Raw genomic sequence first — 24,028 nt, forward strand, 5'->3', positions numbered from 1 at the left:
AAATCACCTTTTTCCATTTGATTTACTGTAAAAGTGATATGAGTCTAAACAATTTTAATAAAAAAAGAATAAATCAAACAAATGAGTTCTCCACAGTGGGTTGAAGTTGTTGGAAAATTGTGAAATTTGTTCTCTTCCAACGAGTCTAACGAATGGATGGAAAGAGAGCTTTCCATTTAAGAGTGATATGGTTTTGTGAAGAAGTGTATTTTGGAAGCCCAAACTTTAGCTTGGTAATTTCATACTTCCAGGCATACGCACTCCTCCACTTCACTCTCCTTTGGTTTGGTTCCATGATGGTCTCCCCCTTCTTTGAATACCTTTAAGCTTAATTGTGATATGTCTTTTTTGGAATGTTTGGGAAGTTGGTAGCATTGCAGGATTCGCAGGTGTGTTTAGGGATTATTTGGGGCAATTGGATTCTTGGTTTTCAGCAACAATGCAGAATACAACCAACATTAATGGGTGAACTTCTAGCCATTTGTATTGGTTTGCACTATTCGAGGTAGGAGCTGGCCAAAGGTGGTCATCAATTCGGACTCCCAACAAGCCTTGGATCGCTTTGGTGATACACAGTTTGTGGATGCTAATTTTCATGTTACTAACCATTGCAAGGACCTCTTGCGTGACCTTCCGGGAGTTGAGTTGGAATTTGCTTCAAGATGCACTAACAAAATGGCGTATAGGATGGCTAAGATGTGTCGAACAAATGAAATAAATAGGCCTAAATTAATGTACTTTGAACTCCATCTGGGATATGTTGTGAATGTAATTTTGGAGGATAAGCGTCCTTGAACTATCTTGTATCCTCTTAACTATTTTTATTTAACGTTCCGCGCTTTAGATAAAAAAAATAACAAAAAAACAAATGAGTTCATCCCAAAACTCCAGCATCGTTTCTCTTAAAGTCGTGTCGGTACATATGAGTATATATTTTCGTCTACCGAATCCATACACAAAATAAAAAAATATATAAATAGAAATTGTGTTATAGAGATACATCATTTTCGACGAAGAAAATCACACATGGATTGCTATAAATCTTTTTACTGACATTTCTTTTCAATCATTCATTTGTTATGAAATTTTTGGTTCGGTATTAAGTTAAGATGCTTCCCCAAAAATAAAAAAGTTAGTTATTCCACGTTAATAAACTTTGATTTCTTAATGTCAACATACGTGCATTCTATACTCCACGAACACATTGCGTGCATAAAATACTAGTAGTTACTATATTTTTTTTGGGTGTTAGCACCCGGTTCACCCTTAGGGCTAATCCAGATTCGGGGCTAGTTTTGGGTGGTTAGGTTCCAGTCCCCTCCCAATTGTTGTTGCGGGGGATCAAACACAGGTTCTCCCTATCAAGTTCAGCTTCAATCACCACCGAACCAATAAGCAATTGGTACTAGTAGTTACTATGTGAACAATAGAGCTGTTTATATATGCAAAAAATGTTGCTAGAGGAAATTGTTGGTTTTGGGTCCAAATTAAATTATTGTGGACCACACAAGAATAAGCCTATCTTTACCCTAATGTATACATCTTTTGCATTTATTTCAACTTAAATTTTCTAAATATCGATTTTTTATAATTTTTACTAACGTAAAAATCATTAATGGTCATACCAGTACATTAAAATTAGACATAATATAAAACTGAGAAACATTATAGAATAGAGAGAATAATGAAGTAAGCCAATATTTATTCAATATGGTTTTGTTTCCGTTAATTCTTTTAATCCCCTATAAAACAATTGCATAATTTCCAACTTTGGTTATTGGGCCAAAAAGGCCCAAAATAGTAAAGGCCCAACATAAACTCATTTCAGGCAGGTTTATTTTACGGGCTTTTACAATTCCATATTTATAAATAACCGTAAGTTCATCTCAAAAACCCTAATTGCTCAAGCCATCTCTAGTGTTGTTCATCTCTTTCTTGAAGCTCTCTCATCAACCTTCGCCGACGCCGCAATGGCCCCTTCCAAGAAGACGGTACTAATTTTTCCTCTCCAATTCATTATCATCAGTTCCTGTTAATTGAAATGTCTAATTGATTGATGATTTAAACAAAAATTAAAAATTGAATGTTTGGTTGAATTTGCAGAAGAAGACTCATGAGAGCATTAACAACAGATTGGCTCTTGTCATGAAGAGTGGAAAGTTCACTCTTGGGTACAAAACCGTCCTTAAGACCCTCAGATCTTCCAAGGGTAAACCCTAATTTTTTATTTAACATTTCTCAGTTTTGATTTTTTATTTTAAAGTTAGTATATTCTGTTCCCTGTTGTTGTAGCTGATTAATTTGCGAAGTTTTAGATCATTTTGAAGTCATTGTAAAAATAATAAAAATTGATTTATGAACTTGTGTTTGTTTATCTAATTTCTTCGGTGAAAATCCTGATGAATATGGTTTGCAAGAATATATTTTAGCTCCATCTGTATCTATTTAATCAGAACAAAGCCAAAAACCTGTTAATCCATTGAAAATCAGAACAAATTATATGCCTAATACAAATTCACTTTCTCTTATTCCTACTGCATTTGCACGTAAATTCAATCATTACTTACTCTTCACTCGACTTTTAATAAATTGCTAACTTTTTTGGCTGAATCAAAACGGCTTTATAATTGTTTACTTGTTTTCTTTTTATATGAAGTTGTATTTCTGTACTAATTAAAGCTTAATTTTGGGATCATAAATGTTTTGTTGATTGTGCTCTGGGTCGTGATGGCCTAATTGTGGTTGTTGAATATGTGGTTTAGTGGACATTCTAGTATTCTAAATTCATTTGCCCGTTTGTCTCTTTTGCCATCAATTAGTCTTTGAATGTACTCAAACTACTTTGGGTTTACTGTTTTTAAAATTGAACTTGCTGCTTTATTATAAACTTGTTCAAGATGTAATGCTTAGATATGTACTTGCTATTTCTTTCAGCCAAGTTGATTATCATTTCTAACAATTGCCCACCCCTGAGGAAGTCTGAGATTGAGTACTACGCTATGTTGGCTAAGGTTGGAGTTCACCATTACAATGGAAGTAAGTGTTTCTTGGAATCCAATCCGCATTGTTTTAGTGTCTATTGTTATTTGTTCTAAGGTATTGATGAAATATTTGCTCTGATAGTACTAGTAGGCAACTTGTTGATTTAGTACACAAGGTCTAAAGTTTGCAAGCATGCTTAAAGCATATAGCCAATTAGCCATATCCTAATACCAATTTTGCAACCCTACCCGTTTCATTTCACTTTGCTTTTAGTATGAGAATACATGCCACTACATGATTGGTGATTCATATGTGGCTGAGAATGTCTTGACTGCATACATTTGTTTCATGTAAATATATTCCAAGCTCTATTTTTCTCGAATAGTCATATTTCTTGATATTTATTTGTCGAGGTCTGTTTTCTGTTGGTTTACAGACAATGTCGATCTTGGAACTGCTTGCGGGAAGTACTACAGGGTGTGCTGCCTCAGCATTATTGATGCAGGTGACTCAGATATCATCAAGAGCATGCCCGACCACTAAATTTGCTGTACCTTTAGGGTGAATTTATTTGGTTTTCTTGCAGAAAGAAGTTTTGAAGAGCCATTATTCATAGGAACGTTTTTTAAATTTATATTCAGTGTTTTGGACATCCTTGCTTGTAGACATATATTTGGTGTTTTAATCAGTTGAATGAGGTGCAACTTCAATGGATTCATGTATCTTGTTTACACTTATATGCGAGTGAACACCAGTTCTCTTGTGCGCTTTTGATGCGAGTCTGTTAATCTACTGTCTTCAACAATTTCTTTGTCCAAACTATAAAGTATTAGGCACAACCGCACAATATTGAAATACACCAAGTGTAGCTTTGGTGATTTTGTCACTGAGTTATTGTTTGCTGATATCAGTAGAATAGTCAGACGAATTAGTGGTTGATATAGTGCTTGATACAGCACCATTTCTTGCATAAACGATCAAAGGTATAACAACCTAAGAAAATGTATGTTTTTGTACTAATGGATGAGATTAAATTATGCACTCTTCCTAGTTTGTATACCAGTTCGACAGTGAGAGCGTAAACTTCCCTTGTATAGCATAGCATTTCTCAATTCCGAAGCAGCTTGCTTGGTTAAAAGTTCAGCTAAAGGGCACAACTTGAAAGATTATATTGTGCATGAAACTTCTCTAAACTCTATTTTTAAGACATTTGAAAGAGGGACATTGTCATTAAGTGGACTTTACAATTTAGGAATATCTGCAACTCGATTGGTAGCTAACTAGCTATACACTATATTGTGTAAATACCTGTGACTCTGTGAGTGACCAGATTATACAGTATTGTGCAAACATTATACCGTTAGTCGCTCCGTATATTTTTTTTCTGGCATGTTAGATGCTCCATATTGGCATAATGATTGCAACTTTGCATCAAAATACCGGGCTACTCTTCAGAAGTATTCTAAAATTAGTATGAAGGTGTAAAAAAGAAGTTACATTAATAAGATGAGTAGTCTTTAGAGTTTAGACACTATACATGTTTTATAAATGGTAACCAATTAACCAATACACCTCGAAGATAAAGTTTGAGGTAAAGAAAATTAAAGATCTTGAACAACCAAACTACACACTTTGTTAAAATGAATAAATTTGACATAAAAGAGAATTATAACTCATCTTACAAACCCCAAAAATTTGCCGGAAAACTAGATTTAACTAATCAGAAACCAGCACAAACACGATGGCATGCAGGAGGAAAAAGAGATGAAAAACCGCCCAAGACCTGGCAATAATGGTTACAAGTATACAGATATTCTTCAATGGGGTTATGAGGATGAAAATGAAAATATTTTTCAGCTCTGGAGAAAATGCTCGAGTGCTTCAAAGAAGAGAGGTGCCATTTCAGGGCTTGGTGTCTTGATTGCACATTTGACTCCGGGAACTCCAACTGCCGCAGTCAGTTCAATCAAAAATGGAATTCCTCTAGGAATCTTGGCTGAGAGATACAACACCTCTTGGTTTGCATTTTTCCTTTTTGCTATGAAGAACATGTTTGAGGCTGCCAATTTGTCAAGAGTTGATTCCATGCTTTTAATTACAAGTCCAGGGAATTCTCTCAATACCTCATTTGAATCAGGAAGAGATTTCCACGTCTGTCGAGTAAACAAAGATAGCAATTAATCCACAATTTCCAACAAAATAATCCTACAATTCAACTCACTTCACAGAAAAGAATAAAGCAGTTGAGAGAACTCCAAATAATAACCCAATCACTTAAAAGTTATAGGGTTGTATGAGCTTTTATTGATGAACGGTGAACAAAGGAAGTTATAGGTGCTAATTTGGACACTTTTTCCTTCATAAAAACAATTGAAAATTACAGATATCAATTACAAAGAAACTATTTTTGCTTTTTATATTATCTCAGTTACTTTCTAATCAATTCTGAAAAGTTTGATTATGAATTTATAAATTGTATTCGTTTTAGTACAGATGGCCAAAGCTACTAACCAAAACTGGTCAAATGAGCCATGGATGCTTGAGACCTAGGAAAATTTCTTTTCCTTTGAGAACAAGCAATTTTTAATTTGAATTTTATTTATATACTTTCGCCATGATATATATTGCATTAATGAGGTCAAGAGTTCAATCACAAAAATCATAGTTCTTTTTCCTGTTTATGTTATCCAGAAGCACACAGAGAGAAACAAGTACTTCGTTGCGCAAACATGCCCGAGTTCCAGTAGCTTAGTCATCATACAAAACAAGGATACAGACATCGATATCAAGCAACATAAGAACAAAAACATTGTTGGGTGTTTTCCTCGACCAATCAGAGATTCAAATACATTACCTCCAAAAAGGTTGCACGTTCCATTCTGCCATCTTCAGTGAAGAGAACATGCAATGAAATCTTATCACTGAAGTACCAAACTGGTTGCTGGTTGTTCTTTACAGCCACCTGGAGGAGAGTGTTTGGAGCACCAGGAGCAACATTTTGAAATAAAACCATGGGGAGAAGAGTCCTTGCTGATGTCCCAGGATGCAATGGTGGAACCTGGCACACCAAAAAAAAGTGTGCAAAAATTGTAAAAGAACATAAAAGATTAATTTCTCCAGGAAAGACTTCCAACAAGCAATGTGTACCTGCAAAGGTCCAGTAGCTGCAAGCCCAAATGTATTTTTATTGAACTGGATCATGAACCCATCAAGGACTGACTGTGTATTGTTCTCAAACAGCATGCTGTAGAATACTTGTCCATCACTCCGTGTAAGTTCTGCACTGATTTGTAAACCTTGACCTTTGGCGGCAGGCAACAACACTGGCAAAGGAGGACTGCACAGGAATAGATGAATAAGAATAATTTTGCAAGCGACAGTTCAGACAAAGCAGGTCAAGAGTAGATCAAGGGATTGAGAAGTCGAAATACATAATTTCATTTAGCGCCATCAGAAAAATCTTTAAAATTCTAACTACTCCAAAAATAACAAGGATGGTGCTTCGATGTCTGGCAATTTCAAGAAGCATGATTTTTAGACAATTCAGTACAAGCCAAGGTGACAGTTAAAGCGTCAATAACGCCATTTTAGCTAAAAAGAGGAAGGCCTCAGTTCTTTTCATTCAATTCTAAATGAAATTTTGTTTGCTAGTTTTTTTGGGTGTGTTTCTAGGTCTTTTGTCTGGAGGGAGGGTAAAAAGGTTGCCCATGAGTCATCCATTCTGTTCCATTCCTAACACTTTCTTCACAACATTGAAGAAGTAGGTAGGCGCAGTTGGTTTGATAGTTTTATTAGTTGTGCCGGCTTCTTTGTACTCTGTTTTGCAAGTCATGAATGAATACATATCCCTTTTAGGGTTCTTTTAAAAAATTAAACTGCAAAAAGTAGGTGGGTATTGACTTTAAAATGAGTAATATTCAAGAAGAAGGTATGACCGTATGAGTCATATCACTCACCCAGCTGGTGCAGGCTGGTCAACTGGGACAAGAGAATTTGAATTGTCCAGGCCTATCAGATCACCAAGTAAATCAGGAACAGGAGCTGGGGCTGCTGCAACTGGTGGTGAAGTTGCTGGATGCCTGGATCCCGAGCTTGATGAAGGTGATGCAGCACCATCAACAGGATGTGCAGGGGATTCAGGATATCCAGATTCACTTCCCTCAGGATAGTCATCTTCCTCGGCTCTCTGGGATACTGTTTTAAGACGAGTTACAAATGATTCTGGTGGTTTGTGATACACAGATGATAGAGTTGCAATGTTTGCAAGAAGTTCATCAAGAAGAGAAGAATCAAGCTGGTTTGAATCATCAGTGATGACAGGTTTTTCTGCTAATACAACATCTTTAGCTGCCTGCAACAAGGAGTAGGTCAATTTAATAGTGTCATCAGAACTCAAAACAACACTCTTAAAGGAAATTTAATAGTGTAAATGACAACATATATTATCCAAGTCAGAGAATCAGAAACACACAGAATTGAAACTAAACAAGAATCTTTAGTGTCATCAGAATTCAGAACTAAAACAACACACTAAGTAAGTTTGTCTATGTTAATAATAACAATTTCAACATAACATATACCACTGGCAGCATGCCAGCTCCAAAAGCCCTTTTGCGAACTCCATAAGCAAAAGATTAGATTATGTCTATCTCAGTTTAGATGATTTTTCTTTTTCTTGCTTTCAACCAAAGCGATTTCCCAGGCATTATCAAAATGGTGATGGATTGTACTGGTGATTCACTACCTCTTGATAACAGAACAAAAAATTATACTCAACATACGTAAATTATACTAACCTCGGGATCGGTTGAAAGAAGACGCCAATATATGTAAGCACGATCACGCAAATCGGGATTGTCGGTCTCAACAGTAGCATTATTCAAAACAGCCTGTGAGAAGTTAAACATCCAGGGGTAAAATAGCAGCAACAGTAAAAGTCACAACAAAATGGACATTATGGTTAGCTTTTTTCTCGCCTCAGTTAAAAAGTCACAATCCTTTCAAATATAATTTGTCATTTTGTCCCACTCAACTTTGATAATGCATGAATTCTTGGAAAACAATACCTTCATTTTCTAACAAAGTAACAATAGCGACCTTTACCACATACTATGTATTTACCAATTTGAACACAGGGCAATAGAGACTAGAGAGTGGATAATTATCGGATTTATACAGTTCTTATTAGGTTCTTATCAAAATTCATTAGATCCTCCTGTAAGATGAAGATGCAACATGGAAACCTATGTAGACCATCAATTTGCAAAGCCAAATCCCTCTATATGCCTGAGCATTTCATCCTCCCTCCAGTCTTTTCGCAACATTGATCACTGTTACATAAATATGTAAATATTTTATACCTGATTTATGCACGTATATAAGCGTTGTAGTCATAGTAATTCTCCTGTAACCCTAATTAGTAATTCTCTAGTAATCACCATTAGTACACACACACACATCACCTTTCAACTTCAATATTATTTTGACTACCACTCTACTAGGATGGACATGTTTTGAATGGGATTGCAATAATCAAAACTAAAAGTTACCCTACGCCTCTGATTACTTATTGAATAGGCCTAATCAGTTGGCAACAAACATCCCAATATTCGCTCAGCAATTTCAGGAAAAGATTGTGTATTCTCAACCTCAACAAAAGGTAGATACCTGAATCATCTGCTGTGGTCCTTCTGTTGGCTTCTTCAGGAAAAGCTTGACAGTTGCTGTTAGTAATTGCAACTGCACTTGTGGAGGCTCTTCAGGGAAACTTTCCAAGAAGCTCTCAAGCAACTCATCTGCATTGTCAATTCTTTCCGCATATTCACCAATGATCCAAATCATTGAAGCCTGGAAGATATAATCGATAAATAAGCCTCAATCACAACAAAGATAAAGAAACTCAGAGTCAGAGATTTATACCTTGGCCTCTGGTTCATCTAAAGTGTCTAAGCTCTCACAGAGGGTTGCAATGATGGACTCGTAACTGGAAGAATCATGACAAACCTTAGGGAAAAAAGTTGAAGAAAGCCATATCATAACATCAAGAACTCAAAGTCCACCAACTTACGTGTTAGGGTATCTTCTAAATATATCTTTAATGACAATAATTGCCTCCTGAACTACATAGTTTACTTTAATCTTGATCAGCTCCAGCAAGACACTGATGCAGCGTTCAGCAGCTCTCTCTAACTTTATGGCACATCGGCCAATTGCACGAACAGCCTTCCTAACGAAATCTACATCTACTTCTGTGGCATACTCTTTAAACTCCAGTAAGACCTGGAAACACCATCATCAAGTTAAGTGCAAAAACAATAAATTCCAGAATTATTAGGTATCAGCAGATAATAAATAAATCACCTGATCAATATTCCTGTCTGAAGCAAGCTTGATCATAATTTCTAACTTCTCCATCTTGACATATATAGGATCATTGTACTTGCAGAAAAACACCTTATAACAAAATATGCATGTAAGACAATGGTAATGGACTGCTATTGAGTGTGCAATGGAGTGTATATTATTTAACAAAAAGAGCAATTACAAAAATGATGGCCTAAAAACTCTCCAATACCTTGATTTCATGCGCCAGAATAGTTGGCCTCTTTTGTACAATCAGATTGATATTTCTTAGGGCAACATACTGTATTTCAGGCTCTGCAGACAAAAGGGTTACAAGTGGAGGGGCCATTTTCTTACAAAGATTCCGAACAATATCAGTACTAGTAATGAGTTCCATCTGCTGAAGAATCATCTGCAGAAATCCACAAAACCAATTGTTAAGGATACAACACATACATCTAGCAATGACTATTAATCTACCAGAAAAAGGTGGGAAGGGTCACCTTCACCGCTGAAAGCACAACAGCGCAATTTGCATGTTGTAGACGTGGAGTAACTCTCTCTACAATGTTTTCAGCTTCTCGAGCATCAGCTGCTTTGTATCTTGACAAGGCATCCAATATAAAAACTTGACCCCACCTGGAAGCCAGTGAAAATTGTATGAATGCATCAGCATTGGTAAAAGACAAGGTCCTAACAGCTGGACAAATGTGTTCGTCTCCCTTACACCTCTCCCTTCGCCCACTCCATAGCTAGATAAACTTTGCATTTGTCCCGAGTGTCATAGTTTTACTTTTTCCCCTGTCTACCATTTACACCAAAATGGATTTTGGGGGTAAATAGAACCATCAATTAACTAGGCAGTTTCAATTTGTCTGGATCTAAAACAAACATGGTTTTGGCCTAACACATCAGATGCAAATAAGTTATGGAACCAAAGTCAAGACGGCAATGACCAGGAAAAAAATCTAGTAGAAGTTCTCCCTCAAAATTCACCCATGTGACCTCTATACACTTGTTTATAAAAATGAACCACAAGCCAACAATCCCCTTACCTTAAAGGAAGGAGAAAAGCCAACAGTTAGTGCATGGCAAGGGCGCTAAGAAACATATAGATCCAAATCAAAAACTCACTCCAAAAGCATCAAAACACCCTCCATCTCAGAAAAGAGACGATGTGGGTAATTTGTGACAGAATATGCAAATGACCAATAGGTCATTAAATTATAACAGGAGTTTTTCTACTGGAGTCTGTAATTGTCTAAATGGTACAGAGTTAATTACTACCAAGTCCAGGGTACTTCCATTGGCCAGTAAACAAAAGAGGCCAAGAGAACAAATGAAATGCCAAAAAGTCATTCCCTGGGACAGAAAGCAATAATCCATTTACAAATTAGACCCCAGTGAAGCAGAAATCATTCCCTCCAAAGTCTGTATGGTTACTCCCAAGTCTTTCAGTCGTATGCTTACCAAGTAACAACGGAAATGCAAAGATCCATGTTGTTCAGAGTTAAGTGATCCTATATCTACCTAGAGGTCCAAATATAAAGATGTCGTCCACATCACAATTAAGTGATATATGATACTTTGACACCAGTTTTACACATCAACTCATCAAGATATCCCATTTAGAAAACAGCAAACGATCACAACTTACTCCGTGCATTCATTGAGGGCAGTAAGGAGCTTTTGAAGTGTGGCACTTGTGATTTCAAAGATTGGTCTTGCGCTGTTCTCCTGAATCTCAGCAAGAGCTGCCACAGCATTGGCTACTACCATCGGGTTATTGTCAGATATCAAATCTTTCAGGGAATCCAAAAATCCCCTATCCTCAACTAGCTCAGCATTTATATCGTAGAGCTTAGCCACACAGATAGCAGCTGTCTTGCGAACATATGGATCATCATCCTGTAAGAAGCAAAAGGAACAGAGTTACACCTGCATCGCTCAAAGACATTTCCTGTCCAAGCACATAGGTCAAACAACAAGATTTTTGAAAGACAATAATCATTATGTCAACCTTAAGGCACCTCTGAAGAGGATCACACAAATACTCGGTAATTTTATCAACACGAATGCAGCCCATAGTTCTCACAGCCAAAGCCCGAATCAAAGGATTTGGGTCCTGTGAATCCTGCAGAAGGACAACAGTAAATCATCAGCTAAAGCTGCTAATAATTATAGTCAATGAAACACAACTTTGTTGAAGGTATTACAATTCATATAAAGTGAGGCGGGGGGAGCCTCAGCCACCCCTACAAACATGAAAAGTTTCTATAGACCCATTAAATATAAAATACTTCATACAAGCAATAGGCTCATAGCTACTGGAAAGTGACAATACCAGATACACATTATTAGAAAAATCTAATAAAAGAAATTCCCTCCCTCTCATTGAAAGCTTTAACACTAGAAACATAGATCAATGCACAGATATCTGGTGGTGTATTCAGTATTGGCTCGTCTACAATTTACATCTGAATTTAACGGCCTAATATTTGAAGAGCATAGAATTTTTTTAATATTTTGCAATGCAGTTTCAAATATGGAGTATTAGATTAGCATTGTCGAATTTAACATTATTAGACTAGTACTACAGGTTAAAAGAAGGTGACTCGATTAACTTTTACCCTAGCTCTGTCATGTGTTATGATAGAAGTAAGCAAAAAAAGACCCGGGTGGGAGGGGAGAAGAACTACGAAAACGCTGCAAGAGGTGAAATGGGAAATGTACTTCAATGCGCTGATACTGGGATGAACTTACTCCCTTCCAACCTCAACCTTATTTCAAATCTTCCTCAACTCTATCAAACATTCAAAACTATATTAATTTCCAAGAAGAGCGAACTATTTCCAACCTCGTCAATCAAAGAACAGTCCTATCATTTGAGTTCAAGCTTGTCATGGTAACAAAGTGGAGCTTCAATCATAAGCCAATAGGTGATATCTTGATAGTGTGTTAATATGTCGTGAAGCCTTAGAACTACTTCCTATCAAAAGGTTCCCGTGATGTGAGTCACAAGTTTCAGTGGATAGTCATTTTTATCTGGTGAAGTACAAACAAGGTTTAAGAAATTGCTTCTTCAAGAAACATGGGGCATTCAGTCCTGAAATTTGAATATTTACAACTTCCATTGATAATTTAGATGTTTCATAGGATGCCCCCAAGGCCCCAACACCTGAGATGCACTGTCACTTAATTTAACTCTTCTAACTTTGACATGCATTTGTTCATCAATTACCATATATTTATCAAAAGACTACTTTGAGACAAGTTACGCCGAAAGCATAATGATGGATAATCAAGGACCATGATCTGACAATGTAACCAGGAAAAACAAAAATACGTCCTCTGTTTCTTTTTATGCAACACTTCCATTTCGATGTTTGCCAATGCATAACCATTAATATTCTAATAATCAATAAGTAAAAATTATTATTTTTTTAGAAATGATACTTTGAAAATATACACTGAGATGAATCTAAAAAGATCCAGATGACTATATTCTTCTTGAAGAATCACCAAAAAAAGAAAGTAAAGTGTGTGAACAGTGTAAAAACCAAAGTGTTGCATCTAAAAAAACCAGAGGAAGTATATACCAAGGGGCAAGGGCACACAATGGTGATCTGCTATCTTACCTTAACAAATGTGTTGACCGCAAGAATTGCTAGGTCGGGTTGACTTTTAGCATAATTAATTAGGTACAAGTAAACTAGTTTCTTCAACTCCAAATTTTCTGTTTGCATGCAGTTCACAACGTCAGTGAACAATGATGAAACGTCCTTGCCTACGGTCATTGCAGCAATAACTTTTTTTACCGCATCCTTCCTCTTATCCTACAAAAAGAAAATATCAGTCAGGTCATTAGCATAAACAAAAGAGACAACCACATGAACACCAGTGAACTTGTCACATAAACTGTGAATTCAAAGGAATACAAAAAACAGGGGAATTGGTCTCCTAAGCGCAAAAGCAGTGAACTCCGGACACCTGATACCAATAAATCTGTGGCAGAGAGGTTGCATATCTATTCAAAAAGACTTCTCATTTCCCTTTGCTGTCCTCTTTCTCATTTAAGTGAAGACAGTCTCCTTATGCTTAGTGATATATCAACCTCTGATCGACAATACTATGTTCTGATTGGATTTCCCTAGAAAGTAGATACTCCCTAAATAAAATGGATGGTGGAAGGGGGATTTAAAGGCACAATTATACGAAAACCTGAATAACTATTTTGATAAAGTTGAGGATGGTTATAAGATGGAGTGGCATAAAGATCAAATCAAGGCATACCCCTAGGAATGAGAGGAAACAGCCCTGCGGTTCCTCACACTTCGCTGATTAGGTGACATCGTGCCAAGTCCCTAATTTAAAGGTATGCGACAATGTCACAATTAATTCTGGGTAGAGGGAGCACTACAATAGCAACCAAATGAAGTAGCATACTCAATTATTTGTTATCTATACCATGGATAAGATTGTACTAATCTAGGAAAAAACATTGTGGTTTAATTAGCACATAATTCATGCCATTGTGACCTAATATCCTTCATAACTTACATGAGCTGAATTATCCTGATTTAGTTCCTAGATAATTCAGTCCTCAACATTCCAGTCAGGAAAGTTCACAAACAGTAAAAGAAAAATCAATAATCTATCATACAAAGAGGATCTCCATACTTGGAGGTCGATGAGAGTTGCATATTTGCGTAACATAATAGTAAAAGTAAAAGAGAGTAGAGGGATCAAAACATCTTTGTATACTGGTTAAAGTCCTCTTATGTAAAACCATAGAAGTAGAACTACTCTGAATTTCAGAATACCATCCATCCGTTTGAAATTTTTGGATGAACCCTATGCTTGTTGTATCAAAAATATCAAAATGTTCCACTCAAAGTCCAAAGAACCGAGTTCAGCAAAAACCATTTTCGGCTAATCTCCAAATTTATTAACAACCTTTTTCATTATCACAAGCATTACCATAGTTTTCATTACAAGAGTTCAGCAAAAAACCGTTTTCCGGCTGTTCTCCAGATTTGTTAAGCCAACCTCTTACATTACCATAGTTCTAATTACACAACGAAAAGTTGAAAACACTAGGTATGAGATAGCTCGGACACAAACATTTCCCCCCTTTCAATTCACAGCCTAACCTTACAAATCCTTGTTGATTTAAGATATAATAACAGCAAAATATTCATCCATCTTCTTCAATTTCAAAAGTGCAACTCATCACAAATCGAATTATAACCAAATTCCGCCCATTTCACAAACTGGGTAAACAAAAAAATTAACCGATGTAATTCGATATAGCAAAAATTGAAGCTGCAGTTGCATTGTTACTAATCTATAACTAATTCTAGGTCTGATCCATATAAAATCAGAAACAAGGCACCCAAAAATACACGAAATCATCAACAATCACACGAAAATCGATAAAGCAAGCACGGATTTTGACGAAAAAACGAACAGATCTGTATACATTTCCGGCGATTGGGGACGAGAACTACAAAATTCGAGAAATAAAGCATAGAAAGTGACATCATGAAAAGAAAAGATAAGGCGAGGGAAAACCTTGTACTGAGAATTGAGCTCTTCTTTGAGTTCAGGGATTTCTCCCTTCTTCGTAGTGGAGAAGTACTTGGAATCGTGACCGCTCATCGTTCTCTCTTTGTGTTTCTCCCACCGAAGCTTTTATCTGTGATTTGAAAATGGCGTCGACGGAGGAGAGAGAATCAACAATGGCGGATGTAGGAGAAGACTAACGAGTTAACTGGCTTTTCTATGGTTGGGCTTGGACGTTTTGAGGAGGTTGCTGAAATGCTGACCGGCAAATATCAACGTTTCTTAAGTTGTAAAGTTTTCTATTTGCCAATTACAATCCAGTAAAGTTTCTATTTGTCAATTACAACCTTAAATTTCTATTTTTGTCAATTGCAACCTTAAATTTATACGTCCGTTTTAAATTACCATCCTGAATTATTTTCCGGCAAAAATCACCGGAAGATGATGTCATAATGTTATTAAAAAAAATAGTTACATACTTTCTATAAAAAAAATAGATAAATAAGAATTAAAAAAAATATATCGATTTTTTTTTTTTTGTATTTCATAATTTTTTTAATAACGTTATGGCATCATTTTCTGGTGATTTTTACCGGAAAATGATTTCGGGTTGTAATTTAAAATAAATGTACAAGTTTAAGGTTGTAATCGGCAAAATTAGAAATTTGAGGTTGTAATTGACAAATAGAGAACTTTATTAGGTTGTATTTGGCAAATTTACCTAATAAAAAATCAAAAGGTTATGTGTAAAATAAATTTTGTTACATAAGGTAATTTTTACCCAATTTTTTATTACATAATTATTATGGGTGATTTGAAAGGATGAATTTGAATAAAGCGATTTTTTTATCACTATTGTACAATATTTATATTGTACACCATCCTTAAATAAAAAATTGTGATAAAAATTGTCATGCAATTTAGTTTTTCAAATAAAATCTCCATTTGTTAAGGAAAATACTAGGAGTAAGCGAGGTTGGCGTAGCGGATATCAGATATCACTCCACAACATCACAAAATAAAACGGTAATTTTTGTGTAAGACCGTCTTACTGAAAAGACCGATTTGATTGTTTAACTAATTATTTTCATTGTTTAACTAATTGGTTTCACTGCTTAACTAATTATTTTCATTGATTAACTAATTAGTTCAAGTGCTTAACTAATTGATTCCTATGCTTAACTTATATGACATCAATGCGGTCTTTTGTATAAGACCGCCTTATATAAAAGTTTGTACAAAACCCACTCACAACATGACAAAATAGGGGGGGAGACTAATAGATAAAGACAAAACACTAAATGACAAAACACACACAATTAGAATAGAAAAAATAAGAGAGAGAAAGAGGGGAAAAAAAAGTAGAGAGTGAAAAAAAATAGAGAAAAAAAAAACAACAATAAAGAGAGAAAATGACGAAGTGGAGAGAGAAAGTATCATTTTCTTTAAAAATATATCCTTAAAAAAAACAAGTATCATTCCTTTTAAAACAAGTATTATGTAGATATTGAGTAACTTTTAATTTAATTCTCCTCTCTCTCCTTTCCCTCTCTCAAACCCTAGCCTCCATTAGTGAATTTTGAAGGGGCTTCCATCGATTTTATCGGTGGAAAGCTCCGATCTTTTTATTTTGTTGTTCTTTTCTAATTTTGTTTGATTTTTAGTGTTTTAATAATACTTCCTCCTTGTGCGAGGAATTGTTCTCCCTCGAAAGACAGGGTTTTTCTTCTCCTTTTAAGGAGAATTTTTCTTAGGTTAGATGATCATAAATTTCTGGTGTACGAGGGAGAATATTATTTAATTTCGCAGGAGAAATTGATTCGGCAATGAAGATTTTTGAGGTGTCGCATCATATGCCAGTTCTACATCTACAATCAATTGAATCTGATTTAATTCAATATCAAAATTACAACATATCAAAAGACCCCCTCGTTGAAGGTTGTATCAAACAACGATGTGTTAGAGGGTGTACAAGATGTTCGATGCGCGATGATCGTAGTTTTGCAGAAAATGAGTTTTATTTGATTCGATTTGTTATGTATTTGATAGATTCATATTTCTTTTGTAGATGTCGTATGACTTTTTATTAAAATGAATTAATTTTAATTCAAAAAAAGAAGTATTATGTCTTTAAAAAAACAGTACCAGTTCGAAATTCGCCCGATCGGGCGATCTGCTGCCCGATCGGGCGATCTGCTGCCCGATCGGGCGATCTGCTGCCCAATCGGGCGATTTGCGAATCAGCGACAAATAAGCCACGGTTTGCTCACTTTCCTGATGATACCCCTTGAGCCAATGAGGACATTGTCTGATTTAGCTTGGGGGGGTGTTTCACTCACTTGTACATATTAGGTATGTTTTTCCTTTTATTTTTGCATTTACTTATTTTTGTGTGTTTATTTTGGTGTGTTTAATGTTTTCTAGAGTAGTTTATTGCTTTGAAAAAAAAATACAAAAATACGTTCCGATGAATACAATATCATGCTTCCCTGTGCCCCTTTGATTGAAAATTGTTTTGATTCTTGGTATTTGATGACGAGCAATGTGGATGTGTTAGCCATGATTTGATATTCGATTGCTTTGATGCCTTAACATGAGTCAACTCTGACTAACTATTTGTGGACTTGGTGCTTGGCTAGTTGACTTGGTTAGGATGTGTGATAGCTTCCTGGTGTGTCATTGATTTTGAGTATTGGTTTGCAACTGTTAGTAGTGTTTTATGACTCATATACATGCACATTGTGGAGGACGAAGGCATTTTTCTGTTTAGGTAGCCTTCAGATGAATCTAGATACATTTGTTCCCTCCTTTTCTACCCATGTTGTTGCTTGTGCCCCTTTATTCGGTGACTAGCCATATTACAAGCCCATGAAAGCCCCATTGGTTACTAGTCCCAAGCCTAGCTTGGGGGAGCTAATAGTAAGTGAGGTGAGGGAGTTGTAGTGTGCTTAGTTTTGAGCACAAAGTGAGTGTTGAAAAGGAAATAAGGGAGTTCTTCTTATCTTGTTTGTTGTTTGAAAAAGAGAAAAAAAAAATAATGAAGAGTGAAAGAGATGAGAAGAATAGAAAATATGAAGGTTTCCAAAGAAAAAAAAAGGAAATTGAAAAAAATAAAAAGAAAAAAATTCATTACTCTCAGAAAAATTCAAAGCATTGTTACACTCAAGTATTGTAATTTCTTATCTTTATGAGTGATTGATTTTAATTGTGAAAGAAAGGCAAGAAAGTATAGTGTGGTTTGTTTGTTGTTTCATCATGTGTTGAGTGAGAGAGTTGTGGTCATTATTTGTGGTTGATCATGGTTTTGCTAGGATTTATGCTCCCCAAAGCCAAGGCTTTAAGCTCACATTTTACCCAAATTTACCGCACCCCTACCTAAGCCTATCATTACAAGCTTTGAAGACCTTCCGACCTTTGTGCATAGAGTCATATTAATGTGAAAGTAGTTGTTTATCAATGCAAGTTATGACATGACATATTCCGAGTCGACTATTAGGTTGAGTGTATGTTTTTCTAGACACACGAGTGTTGTGAGTTTTGGGAGGGCATTGTACACTTATATGTTGGGAGGAGAGCGAACGGGTACATCTTTTATCCGCCACATAAATGAGTGACGAGTGTGTGAGCACTAGTCTTGAATTCCATTGTGCATTTGTGGTTCAATTTGCGTGACGATTGTTAGGGAGGATTTGTGGTTGGTGGATTTGATTGGTTGACATTGATGCATGCTCGTTAGATTTTGCCTTGAATTATGTCTTTCGTTTTGAAATATGTTAGGGGTGAAGTTGATCTTGTATTCATCGATGATTTCCTTGCTTAGGGACAATCAAGGATCTAGCTTGGGGGAGTTTGATATATGCGTTTTATATAGAGTTTTTACCCCCGTCCCTTAGTACTTTTTGATCTCAAATGAGCTCTTCGGAGCGATTTTAGTACTAATGTGCTCCTTGTAGTGTGTTTGTAGTTTCAGGTTCATCATTGTAGGAATTAGCATATTTTTGTGCATTTCCTACTCATTTGAATCAATACAAGAGATTATATACTTTCGAGAGCGCAAACATTGAGTTGGAAGAATTTTCATGCAAAGCGAATAGTGAAAGAAGTAGAAAACTGAATGTCGTCCACTCTTTTGATCATAACTCGAGTTATACAACTCCAAATGCAGCGATTCAAATTGGGTTGGATTTTAGACTTCAAGAGCTTTCCAACGAGTGGTCACTCGCCTGATTCCGAAATATAACGAAGGAGATATGGTGTTTTTAAGATAGAGGATCGTGCAGTTTCAACACGCGCCCGATCGGGCGGGCTTCGCCCGATCCGGATCGGGCGGTCATTCTGGGCGCTGTTCTGGGCATTTTGCAACCGCCCGATCGGGCGGAATTTCGCCCGATCGGGCCGACTATCGAGCACATAGCCCGATCGGGCGAAGCGTCGCCCGATCGGGCCACGCCAACCTCCAGCGTATTTCGCGAGATTTTATTTCCGATTTTGGGCTCTATTTTGGGCAAACTATAAATACTAGCCCCTTATATTTTTAGTGATATCTTTTATTCTAGTTTTCTAATTACTTAGTCTATTTTAGTTCTCTCTATTTTCTCCAAACACTTAGTTTTAATTTTAATCAAAGATTCAAGCTTTATTATTCCATTGTTCTTCAAGTCGGTATTGTTTCTTGCTTTAATTTATCTTATTGCTTGATCATGTTTTCTATTATGTTAATTGTTTTGTTATTTATTATCATGAGTGAGTAGTTTAATTTCTAGGGTTTAGGGGATCCATGAATGCATGATTGGGATTATATGTGGACTTGATTAATTGATTGATTGATTATAATTTCTATAGCTTATTATTATTGCTCGTCAATTCTATTCGGCCGGACTATTTTGATTTGAGTTTGATTAACCTTAGATTATGCGCCGAGAGGTATAAATATGATGTTTTTTGGTCTGTGGCTATTAGATAGGAATTATTTCTAGTACGTAGCGAGAGCCCGCTAGTTGTTCTATCCTAAGGAATTCATAAGATTCGAGAGATGCATGTTTTCCTAATTATGATTGTTCATTGATTGTTATTGTCCGTTGTCCAATCCTGCTCTGCATTTATGGTGAACCGTTGCCCTAGATTCCTTTAATATTGTTATTTTCCGATTTGATTATTTGCTTTAGTTTAATATACAAACCAATCCAACTCTTTGTTACCAGTAGTCTAGATTAGTTAATTAATAGTAGAAAGAACATTGTTTCCCTGTGGATACGATCCCTGCTTCCCTTACTATATTTTTAGTTGGTGAACGTTAGGTTTATCTTTGATAGGAGTGCGATTTAGCCTGTCAGCATGTTACCAAATAAAGCTTCCATTTTCGTAATTAACTTCCATTTTCATCTTTCAAGATAACCCTTTTACAATGTTTCATAATTTTTCTGCCATTTTTGTAGCTAACTAGATAAAGCTTTTTTTAATCTCTGCCATTTTAGAAGCCCATAACTATTACAATGAGTTCGTGAGTTTCACATGACATTTTTGAATCATCTGATGTCTTCCATTAAAAAAACTTTCATGGGATTAATGATGCATGTAACATGTTTGATGAAATTACCAAGAGAGTTTCATTAAGATTTAATTAGTTTCAGTTGCGATGTATTGGGTATAATAAGGTGTAGTAGAGAATCAGACATGGCAATGTGTTATCATTAGACTTTCTCTGAAACTGGAAATGATGAATTGGAAGTGACAACGGCTGCTTTGTTAATGAAGTGACAATTGGATGTTGAAGCTATCGTATAGCATGAAATCATATAAGTTATGTTTATGATTCTAGAAATTGTATAAAAGATACTGATGAGCGGCATTTATGTCGCTCTTAGCCTAGGAATTTATTCCATTTTATTATCATTTTATTCCTATTTTTGCTTAGTTTTATCGTTTTTAGTTCGTTTGTCGCGTTTTTGCATTAATCGTAACATTTTCTCGTCTTGCATATATTTTAGTCGTTTTTTCTCTAGACATGCCTTTTATGCTCATTTTCATTGTGTAGAGTCTTTAGAGTATTAACGTGCTAAATAACGTGTCATTATGCTTAGACGACGAGTAATATGTTTTAGGATTTGTAAAATGCTAAACGAATAATAATATGCTTTCCGATTTAATAAACATGCTTTACGATTTTATTGATTTGCTACACGATGTTGTTTGCGTGCAGCGACGACTTTGTAATGTGCAGCGACGAAGCATGAAGTGCAGCAACGAACATCACAGCAACAACCTGGCACGAACTAGAACTGCAGCCACTGTAGACTAGCAAACATCACTATCACATAAGCTACAACGCACCAAACATAGCCACTACACGAGCCAGCAGCGGATTCGTGTAACATGTCACAGCGATTCCGTATACTTTCATTTCTAAAGCATTTACTGTCATCATTCATGAAGCAAACTGCAGCAACAACGAACAAAAAACAAACTGCAGGTACAGGTCTGTGCGCGCGCACAACTTGCCCGTGGGGGCGCACAAATCTGAACAAATGAGGCAGTAACTTCAGGAAGCTTGTTTCGTGCGCAGAGAGCTCTTGTGTGGGCGCAGAGGTCTGTGCGAGCGCACACACCCTCTTGTGTGTGCGCACAGAAGCACGGAGCTGGGTATAAAAACAGCAGCAACAACAGTTCGTAGGAAGCAAGTTTTTAGTTTAGTTTTTGCTCGAAGCTTAGCGAATAGAATAGAGCAGCAAGAGCTGCAATTAGGATAGGGATTAGAGCTTAGATTAGAGGATAAAACTTAGAATTCTTAGCTTCACAATCAGATTTTCGATTCTTAGTTATTTCAAACACAATCATATTATCTTCTCTTTAGTTTGAGTTTTGTTCATCATTTTCAGAATTTTCGTTCTAAAAATTTGGTCCAATTTTGATAATTCATGGTAAAATTCTAGCTCTTCTCTTTAATTGTTTCCTTAATTCTTTAATTGCTTGATTAGTTTATTTTATACTTTGATTTCGTTGTTTGATTTTAGATTGAATATTTTGATTGAATTTTGTTGGATTTTGGCTTTGAATTTTCATGTTTGATTTAGTTGATTGAATTAGTTCGATTTTTTAATTAGTTTCATGATTAGGATTTCTTATAGTTTAACCTTAGTTCTAATCATGCTTATTGAATAACCATAATGTAGAGAATAGGGGTGAAGCTTGGAAATTAATTAGGGATTTTTTAAGGGAATTCATGATGATGTTGTGATTAAAATTTGATTTGATGATTATGATTTCCATGTTTAGTTAGATTAGTGATTGTAAATGCTAATTCTAGTTAGTTGATTGGAATGTTTCATGTTAGTTTGTCAAGAGATTGAGAATTAGTATGAGCATGTGGATGAACTAGTTCTAATTGTTAGTTATCTAGTCTAGGGGTCATGCAAAGCTCTCCCTTGGATTAGACAACTTAATGTGTTCTATCCGAGAGGTGGCGAATGCTTTACGGTTTTCCCCTAATTGTCATGTCTTTGCAATATCAAAGTTGTTGAACCTTCGTCCTTCCCTAATGAAACCATGACTATCCCCAATTCCCTAGTTTATTCCATTTACATTTTAATTTCAATAGATACATACATACATACTTACATTTCCTTTTGAACTAGCTTGTGAATGCAATTAGTTTGGAAAGTAAAAAATATTCATTCTATTAGGACGATCCCTACACTTGCCACTATAGTTGATATAGTCGGTTAGTTTAGGTGTTTTATAAATTTTGTTTGATTTAGCGGTGTTCGTCAACGACGCGAAAATCGATTATCAGATACTCATAAATGTATTATTGTTTTTCAAAATTGAATAAAATATACGTACTCATACATAAGATCAAAAGGGGAAAAAACCAGAAGGAAAAAAAATCACAGGGGCAACAATTTCTTCTTTTTTCACCACCCCACATGATCGAACACGAGTTTACCATAGTTTAAGGATGATTAAGTAACCAATTTATCATGGGTATCAGACTATCAGCACATCATAGTAAGCTAAAATTTTATATACAGAGGAATAACAAATGAAGTTAATAAGCAGTGTGTGTTTAGATTTCAGTATACATGTAATGATCCCACAAATTAAAACACAATCTCCTTAAAGATAAATTTTATTATTAACAAAATAAAACAATGTGCTCCCAATTACCCTTTGTGCATTAGGAATCGAACTTGGGTTCGTAATTCAACATATCTATAACACGTAGTGAAAACTCATGTGGTGAAGTTAATTCATTTGTCAAGTCTTCGCGACTTATTTTATTATTATACTAGTGTGTAGCTCGGGCGTTGCCACGGGTTTTGACTTTTATTCGGGTTTATAGTTTAAAATATGTGCACGTATAGATTATGTTGTCATTGAATTACGGTGGTGACATAGGTTAGTGGTCGATCAACAACCTCCACGATCTGAAACCCCACATCCGAAAATTAAAATAAAGTAGGATCAATTTCTTCAAAGTAATAATTGTACATTTATAAATTATGTAAACATTCCCTTTTTTTGGCATTCACTTTTATTCAATGAATTGTTTATGGAGAGGTATTACATAAGTTGTAGCTGGTTAAGATGGTAGGAAGTGTAACTTTTAACAAAGTGATCTAGTATTCGATCATTGTTATATGTTTTTTGGTTGTAATGACATGTCATGATGCTAAATAGTGGTGACGTGGCGTAATAAGGAGAGGTTTATGTGACACGTATACGTTCTTAAAAACACCTTTTAATATATTAGTATAGATTATATTATAGGAAAGGGTATGTCATACTAATTATATTGTGTAATCCATTCCATTCAAAACTTTTATGAAAATTTTCTAAACTAATACCATCGTAATGAATAATTTTGCAATGATAAATAAATATGATAACAACTAAAATCATCTACTTTAACATGAATTATGATGTCATGGATCATTACAATCTTGAGTCTGTTGGAGTATAAGGGATTCCTTTTGCTCTACCAAACAGGTAATAAATGTAATAATCTAGTTATAAAGTAGAGTATATTTTTTCCAATTGGATATCATAACGGGTACCCGATATCTGATCCGAAAGTTTGGTTACCCGAACTTAACTGTTCGGTTCATGAATATCAATTTTTGCATTATTGGTTATCGGTCAC

The 24,028-nt window shown here is 35.6% G+C and overlaps 2 protein-coding genes across 2 annotated transcripts; one reads left to right on the plus strand and one right to left on the minus strand.

Moving 5' to 3' along the window:
• The first annotated feature begins 1,832 nt into the window (after positions 1 to 1,832).
• LOC110784954 (60S ribosomal protein L30) lies at positions 1,833 to 3,747 on the plus strand. The gene is made up of 4 exons (XM_021989394.2): positions 1,833 to 1,991; positions 2,104 to 2,209; positions 2,935 to 3,036; positions 3,419 to 3,747. The coding sequence occupies exons 1-4, from the start codon at positions 1,971 to 1,973 to the stop codon at positions 3,523 to 3,525; spliced, it is 336 nt and encodes a 111-aa protein (XP_021845086.1). The 5' UTR covers positions 1,833 to 1,970; the 3' UTR covers positions 3,526 to 3,747.
• A 715-nt stretch (positions 3,748 to 4,462) lies between these two features.
• Positions 4,463 to 15,137, minus strand: LOC110784953 (beta-adaptin-like protein C). The gene is made up of 15 exons (XM_021989393.2): positions 14,899 to 15,137; positions 12,963 to 13,160; positions 11,345 to 11,458; positions 10,982 to 11,232; positions 9,828 to 9,963; positions 9,557 to 9,736; positions 9,343 to 9,435; positions 9,050 to 9,261; positions 8,902 to 8,965; positions 8,650 to 8,829; positions 7,779 to 7,871; positions 6,939 to 7,333; positions 6,130 to 6,319; positions 5,837 to 6,040; positions 4,463 to 5,135 (listed from the first exon to the last, which is right to left on the minus strand). Exons 1-15 carry the CDS (start codon positions 14,983 to 14,985, stop codon positions 4,836 to 4,838), a joined length of 2,697 nt encoding a protein of 898 aa, XP_021845085.1. The 5' UTR covers positions 14,986 to 15,137; the 3' UTR covers positions 4,463 to 4,835.
• Between the last annotated feature and the right edge of the window lie 8,891 nt (positions 15,138 to 24,028).

Source organism: Spinacia oleracea, chromosome 6, assembly GCF_020520425.1.
Source record: "Spinacia oleracea cultivar Varoflay chromosome 6, BTI_SOV_V1, whole genome shotgun sequence".
In the NCBI taxonomy this organism is placed as follows: Eukaryota; Viridiplantae; Streptophyta; class Magnoliopsida; order Caryophyllales; family Amaranthaceae; genus Spinacia; species Spinacia oleracea.

Coding starts and splice junctions, on each gene's coding strand:
- LOC110784954 (XM_021989394.2), top strand. CDS start 1,971: ATGGCCCCTTCCAAGAAGACG. Junction 1,992..2,103: donor TGGCCCCTTCCAAGAAGACG/GTACTAATTTTT, acceptor TTGAATTTGCAG/AAGAAGACTCATGAGAGCAT. Junction 3,037..3,418: donor AGTTCACCATTACAATGGAA/GTAAGTGTTTCT, acceptor GTTGGTTTACAG/ACAATGTCGATCTTGGAACT.
- LOC110784953 (XM_021989393.2), bottom strand. CDS start 14,985: ATGAGCGGTCACGATTCCAAGTACTTCTCCACTACGAAGAAGGGAGAA. Junction 11,233..11,344: donor CTCTTCAGAGGTGCCTTAAG/GTTGACATAATG, acceptor TGCTTCTTACAG/GATGATGATCCATATGTTCG. Junction 5,136..5,836: donor AACGTGCAACCTTTTTGGAG/GTAATGTATTTG, acceptor TTTACTCGACAG/ACGTGGAAATCTCTTCCTGA.